This window comes from Gobius niger (genome assembly GCF_951799975.1).
Source record: "Gobius niger genome assembly, chromosome: 15".
Taxonomy (NCBI): domain Eukaryota; kingdom Metazoa; phylum Chordata; class Actinopteri; order Gobiiformes; family Gobiidae; genus Gobius; species Gobius niger.
This window is the reverse complement of record NC_136866.1, coordinates 15,707,924-15,731,621: the sequence shown is the minus strand read 5'-3', so window position 1 is coordinate 15,731,621 and position 23,698 is coordinate 15,707,924. Positions and strand designations below refer to the sequence as shown.

Here is a 23,698-nt window from a genome sequence, read left to right as displayed (position 1 = left end):
AACACAACCATCCCCTTACATACAACTAATGACACTTGATAAAAAAAAAAAAAAAAGCATCTGATGTGGTCAGAAAAAGGGCAAGTCAGATCAGTTGCAAAGGCTCATGGGATCTGCCAGGTAAAACTGAGCAGATACTGCAAAACACAACAGAAGCTGAGAGACCAGGGTCCAGTGATCTTCCCAGTGTAGGAGTTTTCTCTGAGGTGCAGGAGGAAGTGTTGGCTGCCTATTTGACTCCGACACAGACCTGTATTATTGACTGTCTCCACGTGAGGTTAAGCATGTGACAGGTTAGAGAGAGAGACATTGTTCTTTTATTTAAATAAACCTCTATTTGAAACATATCACATGACGTGGCCTCTGTTTTTGCTTCTTTTGTTTAACTGTTACAACTTACCCCAGCATGTGCTACCGGGGTAGGTAGTAACAAAGGACCACCATGTATTTGACCTCAACTAATGAGATCTGTGATATTCTCACAGAGGTTTGAATTGGTGCCATTGTTGTAAACAAATGTGGGTCCTTTGTATGAAAGTTGGAGAACTCTAGCTCAAATCTGTGAGGTACAGGTGCTGAAGCTGAAGCAAAACGTGTTACAACCATACCCGGTCTCCCCTAATAGTGAAGTTACATACACTTATGCCAGAGTTAAAAACAAGCAAAACATAGAATAAAAAACAAAGAAACAAAAAAACAAAACACAGAGAGAGCACTTAAAAAAATTAAAGCATGAAGTTTGGAGTTTGAATTATCTTAATTGTCTTAATTATTGATATTGTATTATTTAGAGGAAGTTGAGTTTAATAAACAAATTTCCCTCAGAAAATGTCCATTTATCAATATGAAATTTAGCAAAAATAATAAAAAAAATTATCACATAGAATTCTTCTTGTTTAGAGCTACAAGTGTTGTAAAAAACAAAATGAACATGAGAATTTATTAGTTTGAATAAAGTATTTCCAAAAAGCTACAGTGAAGAGGCATTTCCAAAACAGGTGGATGAGTTTCATTGTCCTGATGACAAAAGGAGCAGCTACAGTCAGTGTCCTTGTGTAAAGATTGCTTTTAAAAATGTCACCAAGAAATGTTTTGTCTTGTGAAAATACACGGTGTGCAGAAAACCTAACCTTTATGCACACCAGGTCTCTCACAAACCAAATGTCAAGCCTTTGTTGACACAAGCGACAGAGAAAGAGAGATCAGTCAGGGAGATGAATATTGTTTGCCAATATCCTTGTAGGAACAAAGATAAGTTAACGCAGCAAAAAATTAAGTGGAATTTCCAGACACTCCTTCAGAGCCACGTGCCAAGAAGAAGACGCAGCAGAGAGAAAAACAAAGTGTGCACCAGGAAACTCAAAGCCATTACAGCATCTTTTATTGGTATTATTATGAAAGCATGCTGGTATCTGGTAACTGGATAGACAGCTTGACCCAGACTGACTGGGGACACATAGGCTACTATTCAAAAGTATCAATGCGTAAGTCTGAGAAATACTACAGTGCAACAGTTAATCATACTTGAAAATAGAAAACAGGAAGAGTTTATTGTGGCAACTACTTACCACTTAATGACTAAACCTATTGTTCTAATCAGATCACATGCATTCAAGATTTCCCCATTATTTTAATACTTAAAATTCCCACCTTATGCAACAACAAAAAAATGTTTTGTCGTATTTCCCTCTGGACAAAAGATGATGAACACCAAAAAACTGCTTTCAAATTTTTATTAAAAAATAGATAACTTGCTTCTATCGAACTATCAAGCCGCCAGTGTATTGCATTACACACACAAGAGATAAATAATGAGGGAAGACGGTTTAAATCGCAAAGCAGCAAAAACAAGAGATGCGTTTAAAGGCAGGTATTCAGGATGCACTTTTTTGTTCATTGTTTCTAGGCAACTAACTTCTAATAACGATACACTGCTACACATTTGGAAAGCATTAATACATACTTCATTAATAAAACATTTACAAAGCTTTATTAATCATTTGTAAGCACGGAGATGATCCGCCCCTGTGTCTGTAAACTCGGACATGATCAGAGTGGTCTGACTTCAGATAAGAGCGAAGGACAACAATGGCAGAGAAGTGACTGAATGATAAAACTTCAACAAAACCACAGCATCAGTGACGTGAACTTTTGCTATTGCTCAAAGCCACATGACAATATTTAGCATGTTTTTATTTAGCTAACCGTTACAGCCTAGTTGATCGAGTTAATCGCTCTGAGGTCAGATCTTGGCATTTTCAAGTGGTAAAAACACCAGTTGGGTCAGTCAACATTATTCACTATTTTTATCGCCTCTAAATTGTTAACAAACGATGAAAATGGTTTGTAAATGTTTAATACATATTAATCAGTGCTTTGCAAATGCTTAGGAGTGTGTACTTAGAACAGTGATGCAGGTTTCTGAATTGAAAATGGGTCAAAAGTAACAAACACTAATAGGTCACAACAGAGCCGGTGCTGGCCCTTCTGGGGGCCTAAGCAAAAATCCACACGGGGGCCCTACAGTAGCATCCCATGGCTATTCGACGAAGAGTGAATCCATTTACGGTCAAAAACAGAAGCAGAAGAACATAATGACCTCAATCCAGGCCCTGACCTGGGTGTGAGAACCACTAATCACTTTCCACGGATGACTATTCCATTTCCCAACTTTTAACATGGCATTCTCTCACCTCTGGTCCCTGAGCCACAGTTTGGGAACCGCCTATTTCTGTCTGACCACTGACAATTAGCCTGTGAGTCTCCCAACTCGTTTTAGACTGTGCACATTCAGAGAACCAGAGTTACTGTAAGTAACTGCGTGCATGAGAACCGTGTGGATTCAACTCATCTTAAATCAGGGAAACAACACCTTAGTTTGACTGAGATGCGGGGCCCTTGTGGCTGCGGGGTCCTGCGCAACTTGCATAGTTTGCCTATAGGAAAAAACGGCTCTGGGTCTAAATTTGTTATGTCATTTTTCTGTTTGCAGGGACTCACTCAACTTGCAATAACAAAGTGAAAGAATTAACATGTTATAATAATGATATTAAGAATTCAAAAGGTAAAGATAAAAAGGTCCTATGTTTCATTTGGCATTGCTAAAAAATATTGATATCCACAAAGGTTAATTTTCTCAGGCACTGAAATCACCTTTAAATCCGGTGTGTATGTTTGAACTGTAAGACGATAAATAGATATTTTAACATGTGCTACAATGAGAATAAAGTCTATGTAAATGGGAGATCCACCGCTCTATGCATCTTTAAAACAGTGAAGCGACGTCCCAGCTGCAAATCCCCCAAAGTTCAATAGTTCACCCCCACCACGGAGCGCCCCGAAATCTGGATGTCATCGAACGGGAACAAGGCCAGGATCTGCCAAAAAAAAAAAAAGGTAACGCAGGATTATTTGTTGTGCTTTGTTATCTTGCTTTGACATAAAAAAAAATAAAAAAAACTCACGTCATCGTTCCCGTCTGCCAGGTCCAGCGGCGTCTCGTCCTCCATGTTGCGCAGCATCTTGTCGGCTCCGGACTGACACAGCAGGTTGGCGATGTCCGCGTCCTGCCGGCCCACGGCCAGGTGGAGGGGCGTGCAGCCGTTGAACATGGAGGCGTCCGTGTTGGCCCCCCAGCTCAGCAGCATCCGGACCAGCGCTACGTCATGGAGCTCCACGGCCAAGTGCAGGGGCGTCTTCCCACTGGTGCCGTCCTGAGGCAGAAAACACGCAATGGTCAACGCTCTGTCTGGACAACTGTGGACTTTTATCAGTCAATAGTGCTGGACAAATTAATATACAACACATATTCACAGAATGAGGATCAGCAAGGGCTCGTTTGAAAGCTTGCAATCTCCGTTCAAGTATTTTCATCCCCCTACATGTTCCAGCCATGTGACTGATGTGTAGAATGAGCTCAGACCTGTTCACCACAACTGCCTCTAAAATCCTGCACTGTCACTCAAAAAGGTGTTAATTCGGGTCCGAAGTGCCGTCATGCACGAGCTTAAAGGGATATTTCAGGATTTTTGACATAGGGCCTCATTTCCTAGTTATCCAGAGTGTTGCTGTTACCTGGAGATATTTTCTTTGTAATTCATGCAGTTCTTACGTTTGAAGAGTTTCGTGGCGCTAGGCTAATGCAAGGCTAGCGCATTTCTACGATGTCAGCGAGCCTGCATTAAAAACAGTCTGACTCGCTCCACAGAGCACCTGAGGCAAATCACTTATAACGCCAGACTAACCATATAAATGTGTGTGTCGATAGAGTAATTTTTGGAATATAACAGACCTTGCATCACATGAATGATCACATTTTGAGGGACTATTTTCTAGCAGATCACTCCGCCGCTGCGTAGCTTATACAACCACGAAGCTGATGCTGCTCAAATATAAGGTATTTTAAATGCAAAATGGTTAAAATTATTCTATCGACACAGACATTTATATGGTTAGTCTGAGTCTGGTGTTATAAGTGATTTGCCTCAGGTGCACTGTGGAGCGTGTGAGACTGTTTTTAATGCAGGCTAGCTGATATCGTAGAAATGCGCTAGCCTTGCATTAGCCTAGCGCCACGAAACTCTTCAAACATAAGAACTGCATGAATTACAAAAAATAGATATCCAGGTATCAGCAACACTCTGCATAACTAGGAAATGAGGCCCTGTGTCAAAAATCCTGAAATATCCCTTTAATATAGAAGCTGCAGTTACGCATAAGACCTGAGGTGGCAGTAGTGAGCATAAAATGACTAACTTGCATCTAGCCCCTTTAAGGTGAATCATTATGACATTAGAATATTTCTCATGTTGTAATGTCTCATGTGCACTTTCCAAAATGTTTTACACAATGTCAAAATGTATTCTGTCTCGGAAAACCCGAGTCTTACACCAATATTGCAACACAAATGCTCAGGCACAAGTCGCGGAGTAAATGCAGCCTTTATTCCTGATCTAAAAAAGCATAGCTCGCTGGGTGTTAATTCTTCCCATGTGTCGCGACCAAAACATCCAAAACACACTTTGCTTTATAACATTTTCTTCCCCAAATACCAAAGAACAATCTCTTACACAAACTTCCTGAGCACCTCTGCCCTCAGCCATATTATGCACATTTAGTTACTTATTCATTGTGCATAGATTATGTGTCAAATTGCAGCATCATGAGTTGCAAAAAAGCTCTACAGTCTATTCCACTTCAAAAACTTGCTCCAGTTGTAGACGTTAAATCGATTAAAAGAAGATGGAAGCAAAGGAGCTCTGTGGTGATAAAACACACTCATTTAATTTAACTTTACAGACCAAAAAGCTATAAAAAAAATGCCTTTCATTTACATATAACTACATGTATTTCTGTGAAGTGTATATGAACATTGAATAGGATTTTTAATTCCTTTACTTTCTTTTGAACATGTGCACACTTCACATTTCTTAGGAGACGGTAATTGGTAAATAACAAAAGCATGGTTGCTGCTGGAAAACAACTGGAATGTGAGGGGACTGTTCATACGAGCTGTACTTTCAGTTCTGTAATCAGTCGGTAAATCCCTGTTATACCAGGTCAAAAATGAAACCGAGCAAACGTTAATAATAAACTTAACACTAATAATAAACAGACAGTATTATGTAGAGAGGCTGACTCGAAAAGGGAGGCATGTCTGGGTTCTTTGGGGACTGTTCCGTCCATAGAAAGTTCAGTGTGTCTGGCAGCACTAATCATATCTCCATCTAATTCTGTCGTCCTGAATGTAGCATGTTGCTGTATCACTGTCTGCGCACTTTGGTGAGCACACAAATCATCCTCTGCTGCTAATGCAGGCGAGGAAGTGAAGGAAACACCCCAAAGAGGATGGGAGCCACGTCGAGGTCCCTGAGATGCTCTCGTCCACTGAAATAAATGCTCATTTTTTGTCACAGATCGGCACTTCCATTGTATTGACACTTCCGGTAGAGCGGAGTCTGTTCATTGAGAGGAAAACGAGGGGAAAAGTTTGCTGCTAAAATCTGATATTTAGTATTATTATTATCATTATTTATTGAAACAGGGACAATGTACAGAATCATTAGTCTTTACAAGAGGAGATGGTTTGTACCAGATTTAGCTCAGCAGCTATTTTCCATCGGCAGTCCCTGGACAGGTGAGAACATAAAGCATTACAATTATAATCTATAAATCTAATCTACAATAAAATCACTATATAAAATACTTTCTATACTTTTCCTTAAAGTGTACACAAAAGAACTAAACAATCTCTATAGTTGACAATACATTCATTAATGCTGACACGACTGATGATCTAAAATGCTCTTTTTCAAATTTCGAGTAAAACGATTAAGATCCACAGACAGTTTCAGACTGTCTGGAAGTTCGTTCCACTGTTTAATGGGAACAAACTTCTAGACAGTAGATTGATTTGTGTAAATTGTGTAAATTGTCCCATGTTCATTTCAACCAACAAGTCAAAACCGCAACGTTTCTCTGTACGGCCTAAAAACTGCTTTGTGTTTGTTTAGAACTGATTTTCTCTTGACTTCTCCAATCTTATGTAAACTAATACGAGTGAAGGGGCGGGCACAGTTCATGGCGGCGCCCACATGAACTTCCAGAATAACATTAATACTGATAAGAAACTTTAAGCAATAAAGCACATAACGACACTGACCTGGATATTTAGCTCAGCGCCTTTTTTCCTTAAGAGCTTCATGACCTCGTGCTGCCCGTACAGAGCAGCCACATGTAGACAGGCCAGACCTAGGAGAAATAAACCAATATAAAGCATGGCTTTATAACTACAGTGGACGAACAGGAAAAGTGCCGTACCCCTCCAGTTGTGCGTGTGGAGCACCGTGGCCAGCTTGCTGTGGGTCACGTCACTGATCATGTGACTGACGCAATCCGTCTGCCCGTGCTGGCAGGCCACGTGCAGCGCCGTGTTACCGTCTCTGTCCTGAAGGTGGAGACTGGCCCCTCGCTCCACCAGGCTCTGGACCACGGCCTCCAGGTCCAGGTACACGGCCAGGTGCAGCGGGCTCTGGAAAACACACAAGTTCTCATTACCTTTCAGTTCATAATAATGACCGTGATAATGCTCTCATCAACTGATACAGGACATGCTTAAAATCTCCCTCTGCCCGTGTCAAGCCCTCAGCATCATGGGTAATCTCATGCACTCACTTTCCTCAGTGTACTACCTTCAGGGAGGAGAGGTGGAGTCTCCAGGCCAGGACCAGCTGACCCACATCAGCACAATAAAGTAAATTAGGAATGCATATTTCTGTTTTGTTCTTCATACCGAGGGATTGGAAGAGACGAAATTTCAATTTTTTTGGTTTGTATTTTTACATGTGGTGATTGACAAAAAATACAGTATCTCACAAGCACTACTAAAGAAGCTCGGGGTAAAGGTGACAGACTGGCCGAGCATGTCTAAACCCTATTGAGCATCTGTGGGCATCTTCAAACAGAAGTAGAGAAGCAAAAGGTCTCAATCTGTAATATTTATATGGTATCGGCTGCAAAGATATTACCATAGCGAAAATGTATTTTGTATACAAGTATTGCAGTGAAATGCAGTCCGGTATTTGGTAATTGCAACCGTTCAAACTGCGATTTCGATTTGACTGTGGTCGGCTGCAGCCCAATTCAAGACACAAAGCCAGAAATTCCTCGGAGTTTTGTAACAAATGCTAGATCCAGGTCTACCTTCTTAAGACAGGGACTTTCTTTGAGTTGTTTTGGCAGACGTATTCTGCGCTTTGCTTCCTACTCGTCTGTCATCCGGGAGGACAGGAATAACCGCCCTCTTCACACCAGGACACACTTCAGGGCTGCTATTTGCACAGGAGCTAAAGGAGGGGAGTTCCCAGCGCCCTGTCCCATCAGAAGGATATCAGGAGCAGAGACACACAGAGGGCCTGCGGAGGCGCGGACTGCGGGTAAAGAGGAACTACTACTACCAACACTACTGCAGTTCTCTGGAAGTACAGGGTAAAAATACTGCATCTGTTTCCACCATCGAGGGCTTTTGGGGAAGTTACTGCGGACTGAAAACGCGTGGTGGATGTATTTGTAAGAATGAAAACAAAAGGTTAGGGTCATTTTGAGAAAGGTGGTTTGGAGGGAGTGGAGTCATGAAAAAGGTCAGCAATACAAATATGAAGCTTGATTTACATATACGGAATCAGAGACATCAAAATATATAATTGTTAAAATAAAAAGTTGAACGGAAAATAAACTGACCTAAAATAGCCTGATGCAATGTTTTATGCAACTATGGGAGACGAGCGAACACCTAGTTTACTCCAAAAGCAGACCTTAGCACACACTTTTCAGAAAAAAGTCAGTGTCATTGTAACCACAGCACTGCCCTTCCACAGAAAGGTGTGGTGGTGTGTAATATGTAAAGCACTCCTGGTTCTTACACAATAGGACAATGACTGACTTTGATGTGTTACGGGGGGATACTTCACAGTTTGAACATCTTTAGCTGGGGCAGGTGTGGTGACATGGCCGTAAAAAAAGCAGCAATCACCAGTGATTTAATTCAAAACACTGCAACGTTTTGGCCTTCATAATCAGGCATTTTATTTATTTATTTTTTAACAGCCGTGAACAAAGCGTTCAGGAGATGGCACAGTAGATGTTCAATGGGGATCCCACACACAGACATTTCTGCATTTGTTGTATGGGGGATCATGGATGGAAAGTAGCTAATGGCTAAATGTGGCACATTCACAGAAAGTAACAATACTGAATGGCTCCAAATAAAAAGTAAGTAAAGTCTGTGCTACTTCAGTTCCTTCCATAACAATTGGTATGAGCCAGTTACAGGTGTTTTATGAGCTGCACAAAACTAAGAAAGGCTGACTGTCAAAAAAAAAGTTGCCAGTGAGCAGAGAGTTTAACAAATAAACATAAGTAGCAGAAGAGGAGTGCTGCAGAGCGCCACAGCCAAAGCCCCGGCTCATCCTGAAGACGGACCTGAGGTAAATGCAGCCTCTCTGCCCCCACATGTGTGCAGCTCTTTCCTCCACGTCTGCAGAAATAGCCCCATGCAGGCGGCTTCATCATGTTGCCCAAAACATGTCCACGGTGAACTGTTTGCAAATTTCCCCCGACACCCACGAGCCCCCCCATACGCAGACACACCCCACACTTTAGAGGTTCAGTTTTAGTCACGATCTAAAAGTCACATTTGAACCCATGGGAGTAACTTCGCACCCCCTAGATGAGCTGAATCTTAAAGTATCAACCGTGCCGCATCATCCTCAGGAGCGTTCGAGTGTGATCACCTGATACAAGTTGTTCTGTATGTCCAGCACCTCCTTCGGAAAGATGTCGATGAGCTGCTGGGCAAACTGCTCGTCTTCATGGATGATGGCTAAGTGCAAGATTCTGCAGAAACAAAAAAAAAAAACGAATTCATTTAATACGAAAAAGAAGTAGCTAATTCAATCATTGGAAACTTGCACAATATCTGTAGGCTCTGACTTCTTCTGACATTGAGCAATCAAAACCAAGCATCACCGCGTTTCACAAAGTCTGACAGAAAACATTGCATCACCCTTTCCTCGGTATTCATCTCAGAAGAGGAGAACTACTGTACACCGCAGTGATCGGCAAAAGTTGGTGGCTCGTGGAAGTTGAGCAATAACTGAAAGATGGACGGATAAAGAAGCCGTGTCGATGTGCTTCTGCGACTTCTACAAAACTGCAAGTGATAAACAACCCGCAAGGCAGAAGGAAAACAGGCAGAACTTGAGGGTTTGTACAAGTGTGAAAGCACTGATATTTCAAAAACACCAACTGAAGTAGAGAAAAAGTCGATTTATGTTATTGCCACAGAGACTTTGGGTAAAATCAGGGCCGTCAACAGATTATGCGAGGGCCCAGGGCGAGAAGGTTTCACATGACCCCCCCCAGCCACCAGTTTCTATTATGTTGTTAAGAAAATGGGCTGGGGCAGGGACAACGTACCCGGGATAATAATTCAATAAAACACTAAAATACATTCATAACAATAATTATTTTTTCCCCCAGGTCTCACAACTAGTACTACTGTATTTCCAGCTTCCCAAATCCCAAATCGAGGACCAAAATCTACAGCACCCCTGGCCACATGCATCGTTCATTAATCAGCAGCACGATTAGTAAGTATAGTATTTTCTTGACGTAAACAGTAGGTATCAAATTGCATCTCAGTTGTGTCCCTGCTGCCTGCCTTTACGTCAGATGAAAAGTAGCACAACATTCTCAGAGGCAGACAGCGTGGGACCTAAACTTTCCCACAAAAGTCAACCGTTCAAGACCACTTCCTTCACCGTGTATTTTAAACGAGTTCAAATGTGGTGTCTGTGTTTATCGATGTTGTTATTTTCCAAATCGTAACCGAGATAAGTCAAGTTTAAAATGTTAGCTGTGGTCTTGACATAATCCATTCATAAAGACATGTAACAGCTGGAGTCATAGTAATGTCAACCAGCACTGCAGTACTTTGGAAAGACAGTGAACACCATTAGAGGTGTTCCTACACGTGTCACAGATAAGCGGCTAACTGATCATGATAAAACTGTTGTTTAGCCGGGAGTTCCTGGTTCAATTGACTGAGGACATGTTTCTAAAGTTGGCGTGTGAGAATGAAACCACGATGCCCTGAAAAATTGCCAAACGGAAACAAAAGCAGGTCAAACACGTAAGGGCTCACAATAACACTCAATGTATTTTTATTTCTATTTCACTATCATTGGGTTAAATCCTGGGTTTGCCATAAGGATTTGAACATTTGTCAAACACAAGACAAATTAAATTCCTCATTTAAGTGGAAATGACAAGCTTGATTACCCATGGTTCCAAAACACTGCTCGCTAGCGGATAATGAGCTAACTCTGCTAACTTGATTTAGCTCATAATGTTCCCTTGTTTTCCCTGCTTTGACGACACAAATCCTATAACTGTCTCAGTGCAACTCTACTGTACTTAAAGGTACACTGCGTAACATTTTGGACTACACTGTTGAGGCAAAACAAAACATGCTCCTAATGACACAGAAAATGCTGCAGTGTGTGATAAAAGAATGGACTTGGATGAGAAACTAACCTGTTTTAATCTCAAATCTGGAGCCGTACCCACTCCCAGTAAAGTTTACAATCATATCTTAGCAGGGGTGAGCCTCATAAATGTTTGTTTGTACATTTATTAGATATTTTTTCAATGATGAAACTATCTGTCATAAAATAAATGCTTGTATTTCAATTTTATTTATTGGGTAAAATTCTACGCGATGTGGCTTCAAGGGCCACGAGCGAGTCCAATTCTACACTTGGAATATGTCGTTTAGGTGTGGGTTTTAGCTATATTTCTTGTGGCACAATATGATACCAATACTTTTTATTCCAATATCAATACTTTTGATGACGCCATGCATTTTAATGAATTTGAATGCTCTATTGCTTTCAGTCAATAGATAGTCAATAATACCATAGAGGGCAGCACCAGCATTTTAAACAGTTGCATAATTAGATTGCTTATTTATATTTATAATAATAGAAACAAGCTGGTGAAGGACTGTGGATTTATGTGTATTTAAATGTATGCGGATGAAGTGATGCCCCTGACGATCAAAGGCCCATTTTCAATGAACAAGTCAGATACCACACAGTGGCAGCTCAGGACCTGGACAGTGGACACTATTTCGCTTGTATAATGGCAATAAATCACTTACTTATATTGTTTATTTACTTATTTAAGAAAAATGGGAACAATGCATGAAAACAAATGTAAATCCCCCAAAATATGGTGCATGTATTTCATTAAGCAACAACGCTAAAATTGGTTAATAGTAAATTTGGATGTGTTGTTTTTTTAAATAGTCATATGATGTAGGTTATTTTCTGCATTATATCAATTATCGCAGTATCGTTCATGAGCCTTGTATCACACAAAAAATAACAAAATCATATTGAATCATGAGTTGCCCAGAGGATTCCACCCTCAATGTCATTTTTCCACTTTACAAATATTCTATTTCTACAACATAAAAAAATATTTTTACTTTTTTTGTGCCAACGGCGTCTCAGACCACGTTCAGACAAGCCAGGGGAAGTGTCTTGCCAAAGGACACAGATTCAAGACACTTTACGAGAGAAGTGTTCCAATACTAGTGCCACTGTTGGTGCCAAGAAAGCCTTTGTTGCGTGCCTGCTCTATTGCATAACTTCCAAAACTACATCTAGCTTTACTAGGAACGAGTTATACAACAGTGTGAGGAAACTGGAGGGACAGAGCACTGACGAGTCACCAACACTTGAGCAATGGGTGGTAAAAAACTTAAAATAAAAATAATAAATAAATATAATAAATAAAAAAATAAAATAACAATGCATCCTTTTGTGGCAGTGGTGCAAAGAAAAAACTACATAGACCATGACCCTTTGCTCTCTTTCAGAACTACAGGATAGGAAAAATTAATTTGATGATAAGTAGCATTTCTACAGTACAGTTAAGAGACACTTTATTGCAGTGGTGGAAAGAAACAAAGCCAAAAGTACAATTCAAGATCAAAGTACAAATGGTAGATAGTTTTACTTTCCTTTTGATGATGAATACTTCTACTTCACTACATTTTGGATCCTGTATTGTGCTTTTTTTAAACTGGGTTACAAGTAAAAGTAATATAAATTGTGATTTAGATGCATTTGCACCTCTTTATGAGCTTACGTGGTCAATCTAAAGCTGCAGTAAAGTTGTTTGGATAAGAAACAATAATAGTGTGAAAACACCAGCGGCTCATTCTGTCTCTCCTCATCCGCGGAAATGAACGGGAATATGTGGGAATAAACACAACTGAATGTCGCTTCTATGCAGACAGACAAAACATGCAACATAAAAATCAGATTTAACAGTAATATACTTTATTTACAGTATCTAGCAAGGGAGTGATGAAAAGTGTGCAAGAAATCATCACTGCCATGCCTGTCCACCCGGATTTGAAGAGGACAAAACTTTCTAATACAAAATAGAAAGTTTTTGCAACTTTGGCAACCCTATGTGGAACAAATGCATGAGGGAGCCGAACCCAGGACCTTCTCGCTGTGCTTATGAAGTCATTAAATTCAAATGTGCACAATAAGCTGAATCTTTATTCAATAATTTGCTTATCTAATCGCAACTGCAATGCCTTCAACCCCTGAGCTAACTGACACTTGCAGCTGTGGATTTCCCAACGAGTGCGACAGGTTTCATGTAAAAATCCTTTGAAAATACCGGGCCACTTCCTTGATGCATAACTTAAAACAATAATTAGAAACGACATCTCCACCTCTGTGTCCTTTCCAGCCGGACTAGTTTCTTGGCAGGACGAGCCTGAGCGGCGCTGACAGCATGTGCTTTGTGTGTGTCTGCGTGCGTGGGGGAAGTCCGAGCCTCGCGAGTCTCTTTCACTTCTGTTTTCTGCCTAAAAGCGCCGCATCCACATTCACAGCACCGCGGGGCCAAAGTTCAGTACAGACCCATGGCTAAGTATAAAATATCACATCGCCCTGAAATCCCCTTAAAAACCAGCAGCTCAGGGAGAGACGCCCGGCCGGGGGAACGGGCCTGCGAGAGCGCCGCCTGGGGAGCAGACAGGCAGTGATTCATGGTCATTCAGCAGCCGCGCTCAGCCTTACTGTAAAGCAACGGGAACAAGTTAAACAAGTCGGGGGTTTACGGAGTGCACATGCAGAAAATGCTTTGCAAACTAGATGGTGAAGGAAAGAGTAAAAAGCTTTGCAGTACTTGGATCAATGGGCATGTACAGTGGGCAGCTGTATATGACTGCAAAGTGAACAATATGAGAAAACTGCCTGAGACTCATACATTTTTTCCAGTTCAGTTTAACCCAGCTCTAGCTGACAGCCTATAGGCCATCTGATTTGAAAGCTAAGGCCCAAGCTCTTTCCTCAAAATGCGACACAACAATGAAAACGTGACAAAAATGTGGTGAAAAATCTTACAAAAACTACATTTGGGAAGAAGCTGAGATAAGTTTTTCGGTCTTAGCTTTCAAATGAGGCGTTCCCCTCCCCAATAGGCTTTAAGCTCTCGGGTCTTGAAGCTTTTAGATTTGGGTAAAACTGAACTGGAGAAAATGTGTCACGGTGGGGGTTGAGGATTTGCACTTTTGTAAGTGACCATACGTTTTAAGCCAGACTGAAGTCCTGAGTGACTGTTGCGATGTATTGTGGCTTCTTCTGAATCGGATCCTGTCTCCTAATACCACGATAATAACGGCAATTTGGCGACATGTTTTGCAGGCCTAACTTGTTTTGTTAACGAGCAGACAGTGGGCCAAGCCATGCAAGGCAAAATGCTACTTTTAAGATACAAAATAGGGTTAGAGAACTGAAAGGGGCAGACAGTATAGTAATACAGTTGCTGCCAACTCGTCAAATGATGATATTTTATTGCGCTTCTGCAATCTTTGTTCAGATTTCAATATGAAGGTACAAATGAAAATAGTTTTTCTTCTTGGATTGCCATGTATAGAACAGAAAACAATGGCTGACTATAAAATGAGTTGCTTCCTTTTAACAGTCAAACGATTCGATTCATCGGTGCATCGTTGGCGACCACCTAAAATAGTGTAAAAGTGGGGCCAAGTGGTACGATGTGGTGGGACAGACCAGGGAAGTGAAAACGTTAGAAGCATTTCTTTTGATATTTTTGGACCAACACAGGGATAGCAAAAGGTCCTCAAGTATTCTCACCCATAAAGTTAGGAGCACCCAATATGCAATGGGGGGATATTATGGCATTCTCCACATTCATGGGACACATATGGGACAATGGACTAGGACAACCAAAGGAGGAACAGGTGGCCACCCTACATGAAAGCATAATACCATACATTACTGCTTTATTTCATGCACTGGTTGCAACTGGGATCGCCTTCTGCCGACTCCAGCAGCAGCAGCAGCAGCAGCAGCAGCAGAAAAAGTGACCAAACAAAGTCTAAACATCAAACTTACGTGTCCCCGTCTTCCGTGATGGCTGTGAGCGGGTTCTCCTCCTCCTGGGGCTCCTCGGAGACCTGCTCGGCGGTGGTGGTGGAAATCCTGCACTCCTCCTCTACGATCTGCCCCAGACTCTCCACGGTGATGGACGACGAGCCGTAAGCCGAGTCCAGGCGCTCGTCCGCGGACATGAACTTATCCCCGGACCCGCCGCCGCTGCCGCCGCTGCTCCCGCTGAAGTCGCAGCTCACGTCGCGGGGCTCCTCGGACTTGAACACGGACCGGATCGAGTCGATGCCCGAGTCCATGCGGCTCTCCTCCAGCGGGTCATGCTTACCGCCGCAGCTGCTGCTCATGGTGGCCCCTGTCCGCTCGGTGCACTTTGGTCAGACTTAGCCCAAGCTTTCATGCCACTCACCGCTGGATCTGACCTCCTCCGCTGTCATAAGCCGTTACGAAGCACACACCGACACGACCTGAACCCCTCGGCGCATGAAAACGTTTGCTAAAGGCGAGCCAAACGGGGGGAAGCGTGTGCGTATCCGGTGCGCTCTCATATGAGCAGTCTGGAGCACTGAAAGGCGATAAGCGCACAGGCTGAACATGTGAAGCAAAGCTGTTTTGGTGCACGGGGGATTCCCCAGAGCGCGTGCACGCACGTACACACGCAGCGTTTGAATCGGCCCAACGCCAAAAGTCTGCAGCGTTTCAAAGTAAAAGCAGAAATCAGGCGCGTATCTTTAAGCCTTTGAACGTTGGGTTTTTAATGATTTGCGTCACTTGAAAGTACTGTCAAGTTAAGCCAATGCATTTTCAGTATTTGTTTCTGCACTTTTAAGGGGGGGATTCTACACGTTTTCTTTAGTCCATGAGGAAATATTAGACCTTCTGTCCAGCTGTCTAATATGCCTAATATGTTCCAGGTAATAAACTAAATGTCACTATGGCATCACTATGGAAATACTACATGTGGGCCTTTACTATGCCACTTACTACTTTGTGAGTCATATTTAGCACCACTATTATGTAAATATTTGTCAGACTGTTCCCAGCACTACTCGCCAGGCTGCACTTCCTGCATTGTATCTGATAAAGGCTTATTTGAAGGAACAATTCTTTTCCTGAAATGCTATAGGCTATATATTTACCAACAGGTGTCAATATAATGTTATTATGATCGCTAACAACCAGAATTGTGCCACTAAAGCAGCTGTGTTTTTCTTTTTTTTTTACTTTTATGCAAAACAAAAATGGCAGAGAGCTACTCATTCTGAAAATTCAACTAATTAAAGTACTTTTCTTCTTACATTTAAAGGTTCACAATGTAGAAAACATTTGGGTTGGTTGGAGATCCCTGCACTGAAGAGTAAACTCCCACAAAAATATGTCCAATAAACCCCGTGACTATTGGTACCCCGCTGTTTCAACAATAGCAACCCGTTTATACCTTAGTGCGCCACATGGGAGCATCCCGGTATATTGACTTGTTTACAACACTTTATTTAGTAGCAAAAACATACATATACTTCTTCACATGGTAGTACTTTACAACCTTTAGGGAACAATGTCACGGTAATGTAAACAACGATCTGATTATCTAAAGAAAGACTTTATATTTAGACGCACAGCACGGAGTAGTCTTTTTTTTTCCAGAAATGTAGGCTATGCTATCACAATATACTACTAACACCTTAGGTTTTATGCGTAACTGCAGGTTCTATATTAAGCTCGTGCATGACGGCACTTCGGTCCCTATTCAACACAACCGCCTCTAAAATCCTGCACTGTCACTCAAAAAGAGACTGCAGTTATGCGTAAGACCTGAGGTGGCAGTAGTGAGTATACAAATAACCAACTTGCATCTAGTCTCTTTAAGTTACCGAAGTACAATCGCATCCTAGCATCCATATATGTGAAAAGTACTTGTAGTAAAGTATTGGCTAACGTCCAAATAAGCCAAAGCCCAGCCGTTGTGTTCGATTAACCGAGTAGCTCTCACACATAAGCCTATCTCCTCCGTCACTCCAAGTCCCCAGCAGGACCCAGGTGACCGCGAATGGCTCGGGGGCTATACGTTGCCCATGTCTTTTTTTTCTCTCTCTCTCTTTTCCCCCCCATTAATATTATTCATTTGAAATCAATGTCCAACTCGGCCCGTTTGATTATGCGCAGTCTTATTAAATGCTCCTGGGGCTGAGAGGTTGATGGAGGCAGACTCGGGGGGGAGTGGGGGGAGGGAGGTATCATGCGCAGCGCCGCCTCTCTCGTGCCACGGTGCCCCCCCCCCCCCCCTCCCCTCTCGCTGTTGTGATTTTTACCCCTCTGTCTAAAGGGATGTGTGCGTGTGTTTTATTTACATGTGCCGAAAACGCATGCTCGCCTTTGTGCATAAACGGCCCCGGTTCCAGTGATGTCTTCCGCGCGCACCAGGGCGATCTACGGCTACTGACTGGCGCCTTTGGCTTTTTACTACCACTGCAACCAAGTCAGCCGCAGCAGCAGCAGCATAGGCGCCTCTCTCCCTGTCTCAGCTTTTTTTTTTTCTTCTTCTTTGCGTCTTGGGAAAGGCAAGGCACAATGCGCGGATTCTCGTAGGGCAGGCGATCGCACCCCCGCAGCATCCTTCCGCTACCCGGGAAAGAAAGATGTGCACTTTTTGCAGCCAGCCCGGTCCATTCAGACGTGTCCGCTCGGATGATGCGTAAAGGGAACCTCGGAGTGTCTATGGAAACCCCACATCGTCCGAAACGGAGCCGCAATCACAACAATGTCCCCAGCCTCAGCAGCTACAGCCAGCGAGAGCAGCACCGCCGCGGTCCCCGGGGAAGAGCCAGAGAGCCCGCGGGATGAGGTAAGAAGAAAAATAGCTTACAACGGGATAAAAAAGTCCGTGTTATGCGTGGCTTAATAAACTACCCTGAAAAGCGCAATATTGCAATAAGAACTGCAACAAAGGTTTGCCCCAGAAAAGATGGCAATTATGCGTTTTCTTGTTTTACTTATTAAGTCCCACAGGCAGATTCAGAATCTTTCAGGGCAGTCCTGCAGATGGAACCCTATTGTACATGTTTGTGGTGATAGCATGAGGGGAAACCTACGCACACAAGAAGAGAACACGCAACTCCATACCAAAAGTTTTCACATGATCCAGATGTTTCAATCATTTAACGCGATGCTTTCCTGTAAGCCTAACCACTGCGCCATCATGCTGCCAACATTACAAAGTATCCTTTTGTATGCTCGGATGACTATCTGGCGCCCTCTGCCTGCAACAATGAGGAGTGAAGCAGTTTGAACGGACAAATTAGCTGCAAGGCTAACTGCCAATGTTGCACTGAGAGGCTTCGTAGTGAGTCAAAAGTTGGTCCTGAAATGATCCGAACAAGTCCAGTGAAGTAACTTGTTTATCTTAATAAATCCTCTCCGTAGTCCTTCTGGGGGTAATACAAGAGTTAATGGGATGATTGGAGGGTCTTTCATCTCCCCCTGGTGTCTTTGGCCAGAAAAGCACAATTGCAACTTGACTGCCACTGGATCGGAGTCACCAATACACACTAATAGACTCACGAAGAAGAAGCTAACCGGCAAAGCTAACTGCGGGCTAGCGCCACTTTAAACAGTATTTACGGCCAAGTTTGAGTGAAAAAATATTTCCATTGTGTAATTGGATGTACAATATCCCTCTCTCCCTTTGTCTTTTCTGTCAGCGTAGTATTTACTCTCAAGGACAATTAATACGTAAAAAAATCGCAACTTACTACGACCTGCAGTTGGGCTTATGGCCTCTAGGGGCAAATGTTACCTAGTACTGCTTTAAGAATTAACATCAGCACATTTCAAATCAATCCATCACATTTTATTACCAAAGCACTTTACAACAACCACGCTTGAACAAAGTAAAGTACAGGGCAGATGTTATCTCATCTTGGAAACCCGGGTATCAAAATGATTTTCCCAGTTTCCCAGTGGAAATTATGAGATGAGGGAGCGTTCATGTGCAATTTACAACTGGACGAGTAATTACGAACTCCACACAGGCCGGAAATCCAACTGTGGACCTTCTTGCTAACCACTGTGTTTTTAAGTGCCAACAAAAAAAAACAAAGTAAATTTAGTGATACGCCATCTTGAAAAGGCATTCTAGTGATTTAGTGTGACAGCCTTTAAATGGATAATAAGCTACGTCAGCAGCAAGCCTACTGTTTCAAAAGTTGTAACATCCACTACACAAAAAATAACATCACAATCATACCGGTAGAATTGGAATCGCAGCCGTTTCCTACATCTCACTTTTCATCATTCGCAGCCATAGCTGACACTTTACCCAAATGTGAGATCTAACTTGCCTATTATTTAAATGACGGTTATGTGAAAAGTTAGGAAACGTTTTGTGCCGCAACTAACAATTTCAACTTCACTAGTTTATCTTGTTATGATTTGCATATGGGAAAAAATATACCTAATGTAGCGATATACTATACATTGTTGTTTGTAATAGGGTGACTTATTATAAGGGCTGCACAATATCATCACATCTCTTCTATCCATATCGCAAGAAGAGACAATATTTAGCAAAATCCCCTCCAAACATAGTCATGACTTTCCTCACTTGCATCCATTTGAGCCTTGTTTTGGTCATGATCTTAAAAAACAAAAAACATCAATACATCTTTCCATTTCATGATTTAATGTCACCAAATAACGCATTCATGATAATCCTAACAATCACATTTGATTTGACATCATGTCATCCTTAGCTTCCACTTCTTGACTCCCTCCCCTTCCTCCCTGCTGCTTAAGCACAGACTGAATTACATGTAATACTATATTTCTAAGGCTTCAACCAAGTGAGTAAAAGCTCTTCCTCCCGCACCAGGTTCGTCTCAATGGGGAATTGGTGTGCTGCTAATCCTCCGGTCTCCGCGGGGTGTTGCCTTTGGTTGGTAAGGAGCCAGCGCCCCGCGGCTGAGGTGGGGGGAGATAATTAGGGAGAGAGCATTTATTATTGATGCTGCCTGTGCCTTAGAATGCGCACAGAGCGGGTCGGTTCAATACTGTCAGCCTAGCGCGGATGATGGATTCGACATTTGCGGTCACATACAGACCCTATCTTGAGTGACTTTTCGGTTTGAAGTGTTCACACACGAGGAGGAACACTAAATAAGGTGACTCCACGTCATGAGAAGTGTCGACACAGTATCACTGCAGTCCTCTATCAGCAGATGGAAACTTTAAAATGTGCAAAAGGTCAGTTTTAGTCATGATTTAGTCATTCTATTTCAGCCTTATTCAGGGGACACTTGATCTCAAGTACAACAATCAGAGGTCAGTACTGAAAAATGTACTTTAGAACTGTGCTTAGAGTTTTGGGGATTTTTCTCTTCCGTAAGTAGTATTATTGGTAAGGACTTATTACACTGACTCCACTACAATTAAAGTAGAGAGTAGAAAATTGGCTCCTTATTTTGTCCCATTTAAAAAGCGTTTCAACACACACCCCAGATGATCGACTAAACAATGATTCACTAAACAAATGGAGCTGCTAAACTCAATTCCATTTTGAAATTGTCTTTGTACCAATTTTTAGGGAATTCATTTTGCAGCAGTCTGACACTCTTCCCAGGGCTGTAGGCTCACTGCCAGGTTTATAGCTGCGATCCCAGAAGGTGTGACGTGTTTTGATTCGCTCTAAGCCCCAGCGCGCCCCGAGGTGATAAAGGATGGCACCAGCCCACTGTATCCGCTGAGGCAACCCGCTGCTTTTTCTGCCTGCCTTCATCTCAAAACAGGCTCAATCCGGCTAATATGCCATACCACTAAGCTTAGTAATAATAAAGGAATCAATAAGACAGAAGCTGAGCTGAACTGACAGTATATGTGTGCTGTCAGGGAGTGGGTAGTCTGAGTTTGCAGTCGAGCAAGAGAAGTCAGTGATGTGTTGGGTGCCCTTCCTGATACAGACCTCAGCTGTATTTGTCCCATTTGCTCCCCGGTGAAAAGGAGGGTCAAAGGACATTTATCCACGTGTTTGCTTGATTATCAGACTGTTTATCTGTTTGGTCAAATACAAATAATCTTTTAACACTCAACTCACAGCTCTAGATCAACAATATCGCTAAAAGCTTTACGTTTTAAAGCAATTGTTACAAACATGACCACGAATGTCAAATGCATATTTTTGCAATTGCATGTATCCAAAAACTCACACTGTAAAATGTTTTATCATCAGTCTATCTACTACAGTATGTTTCATCTGAAATGATAAATGACCACACAGTCTGAGACATGTAGCTGGTTCACATCTCATGCATAAAAAATGATAAAGCACTTAAAAGGCTGAATAATCCTGTAAATATTTAATATGCAGCAGGCACTGCCTTTGAACTGTTTCTAAGTTTATCCCAGAGGTTGTTCTCCAGTTCATAAATAAGGCTGTCTCTGTTAAAGGTGCTAAAGCCATGTGCTTAATTATCAGCCTGTTCCCTTAGTTCACACTGTTGTTTATTTATGTGTTGCAGCAGCGGCCACAGAAGCAGTCCCTGTCCAAGAGTCTGTGTCCGGAGAGTCACTGGAAGTGCCTGCTGCTGTCCGTGCTCATGTACAGCTGTGTGGGGGCCATGGCCTGGTGCCAGCTGACCACAGTCACACGCCTCTCCTTTGACAGTGCGTACAAAGGCAAGTCCATGATGTACCACGACAGCCCCTGCTCCAACGGCTACCTGTACATCCCCCTGGCCTTCCTGCTCATGCTCTACGTGGTGTACCTGGTGGAGTGCTGGCACTGCCACACCCGCACTGAGCTGCAGTACAAGGTGGATGTGGACAACGTGGCCGAGCGCATACAGAGGATGCAGCAGGCCACTCCCTGCATCTGGTGGAAGGCCATCAGTTATCACTACGTGAGGAGGACTCGCCAAGTAACACGCTATCGCAACGGAGACGCTTACACCACCACACAGGTCTACCACGAGAGGGTCAACACCCACGTGGCAGAGGCTGAGTTTGACTATGGAAACTGTGGGGTTAAAGACGTCTCCAAGAACCTACTGGGCCTGATGAGCTTCCCCATCACCAAACTGAGATTCACCAAGTGCTTTAGCTTTGCCAACGTGGAGTCGGAGAACTCCTACCTCACACAGAGGGCCCGCTTCTTCACTGAGAACGAGGGTCTGGACGACTATATGGAGGCACGAGAGGGCATGCATCTGAAGAACGTGGACTTTAAGGAGTACATGATCGCTTTTTCAGACCCCAGCCACCTGCCGTGGTATGCCACCCACTCCACCTTCTGGGTGGCAGCAGCTCTAACCCTGTCGTGGCCCCACAGGGTGCTGATGGAGTACCGGACAGCGTGTGCACACTACCATGTGGAGAAGCTGTTTGGCTTTGACTATGTTCCCACCACACCCTCCGAGGAGCGGCCGTACTGCCGACACATCCCGCGGGTCAACACCGTAGACAGTACTGAGCTAGAGTGGCATATCCGCTCCAACCAGCAGCTGGTGCCCAGTTACTCCGAGGCGGTGCTTATGGACCTGTCCCAGGCGTCAGAGGGAGGCTACAGCAGCTACAGACAGAGCTGTGAACGCTGCCAGCGCGCCATCAGCAGCTCCTCCATCTTCTCCCGCAGTGCCCTAAGCATCTGCACCACGCCCCGCCTGCCCTTCAGCTCCAGCCGCCTGTCTCTGAGCCGCCTCTACGGCTCCAGGAGGAGCTGTCTGTGGAGGAGCAGCGGGAGCCTGAACCAGGCCTGTCCCACCGAGAACACCCGTCTCTCAGGACCTTCGCCTCGAGAGGAAAGCCCCCCAGAATACCAGGATGCCCTGTGCTTCCCTGTGCTCATAGTGCACCGCAACGAAGGCTGCGTCAACCACGACCACCGCGCGCTGCATAGGAACGGCTCCTGTGTGGAGACCTCGCTCTGACGCACACGCTGAAGCAGGGACTGATATACCTTTACTTCCTTTCAAGCAAAAAACTGCAGGGAAGTCTTCAGAGACTGATAATGTTGCTTTAAAAACAATTACCGTAGAAAGTTACAGCTCCAACATAAAACATTACTGTTGTGACCCAGGTGACATTTGACGGGATAAAAGCCTGTATTTCTCTGAGGTTGTGAATAATTTGGGGAAAATGGTTAATAATTTACTTATACTTCCGCAAAACTACTCCAAGCTTTTCTTTTCGCTTTATAAAAGTGACATCTTGCATTCAAACTTGCTGTATCTTTCTAAATGTGCAAGATTGTGGCAACTCCCTCTGAGGGGAAGACACTTTTGATAAAAATAAATGTGATGAAGCAGCTTGGTAGCGATGACATTATATTTCCTGGCTTTCTAAATATAGAGGCAGAGGTTATGAATAATTGAGTGCAGGGGGCTAAAGGACACACTTCCAACTGAACCTACAATCCTACAAACTGTTCTTTCATACCAGCTGGTTTTTGGACTTTTGTTTATTTCACGCCAATGATTTTGTACTCAGCCTACCTCTTTATTTAAGTGCCTTTGGACTAAAAGTAGCAAGCATTTCATCCAAGTGTTGCCACCAAACCGACGACAATGCAATGCCTAAATGTTTTTGTTCATGGGACTATTCCTCTATTTGTAGCTCTTTTAGCTGGATGTGGGCTGCTGCTGATGCGTATCAGGGAGAGCTGGCCATCAAAGACGCCTAAAATAGGAAGAGGCCTGGATTCACTGCTGATA

At 43.1% G+C, this 23,698-nt stretch overlaps 2 protein-coding genes across 3 annotated transcripts; one reads left to right on the top strand and one right to left on the bottom strand.

Annotated features, from left to right (window-relative positions):
* Positions 1-3,109: 3,109 nt before the first annotated feature.
* Positions 3,110-15,745, bottom strand: nfkbie (nuclear factor of kappa light polypeptide gene enhancer in B-cells inhibitor, epsilon). The gene is made up of 6 exons (XM_079572807.1): positions 15,006-15,745; positions 9,291-9,393; positions 6,820-7,030; positions 6,662-6,750; positions 3,465-3,713; positions 3,110-3,377 (listed from the first exon to the last, which is right to left on the bottom strand). Exons 1-6 carry the CDS (start codon positions 15,344-15,346, stop codon positions 3,309-3,311), a joined length of 1,062 nt encoding a protein of 353 aa, XP_079428933.1. The 5' UTR covers positions 15,347-15,745; the 3' UTR covers positions 3,110-3,308.
* A 1,564-nt stretch (positions 15,746-17,309) lies between these two features.
* Positions 17,310-22,984, top strand: tmem151ba (transmembrane protein 151Ba). 2 transcript variants are annotated; one of them, XM_079572756.1, is made up of 2 exons: positions 17,310-17,841; positions 21,512-22,984. In XM_079572756.1, the coding sequence occupies exons 1-2, from the start codon at positions 17,758-17,760 to the stop codon at positions 22,913-22,915; spliced, it is 1,488 nt and encodes a 495-aa protein (XP_079428882.1). In that variant the 5' UTR covers positions 17,310-17,757; the 3' UTR covers positions 22,916-22,984. The 2 variants fall into 2 exon arrangements, with proteins under 2 accessions (XP_079428882.1, XP_079428881.1); XM_079572755.1 differs by having other exon boundaries at positions 21,509-22,984.
* The last annotated feature ends 714 nt before the right edge of the window (positions 22,985-23,698 follow it).

Bases quoted from the DNA above. Each gene is read 5' to 3' on its own strand.
- nfkbie (XM_079572807.1), bottom strand. From the start codon at position 15,346: ATGAGCAGCAGCTGCGGCGGTAAGCATGACCCGCTGGAGGAGAGCCGC. The intron at 7,031-9,290 runs GTGATCACACTC...TGTGTTTTCCAG, and splicing joins TACAGAACAACTTGTATCAG to AGCCCGCTGCACCTGGCCGT. The intron at 3,714-6,661 runs GTCAGTGTCGTT...TTTCTGCCTCAG, and splicing joins GCGCTGAGCTAAATATCCAG to GACGGCACCAGTGGGAAGAC.
- tmem151ba (XM_079572755.1), top strand. From the start codon at position 17,758: ATGTCCCCAGCCTCAGCAGCTACAGCCAGCGAGAGCAGCACCGCCGCG. The intron at 17,842-21,508 runs GTAAGAAGAAAA...TATGTGTTGCAG, and splicing joins CAGAGAGCCCGCGGGATGAG to CAGCGGCCACAGAAGCAGTC.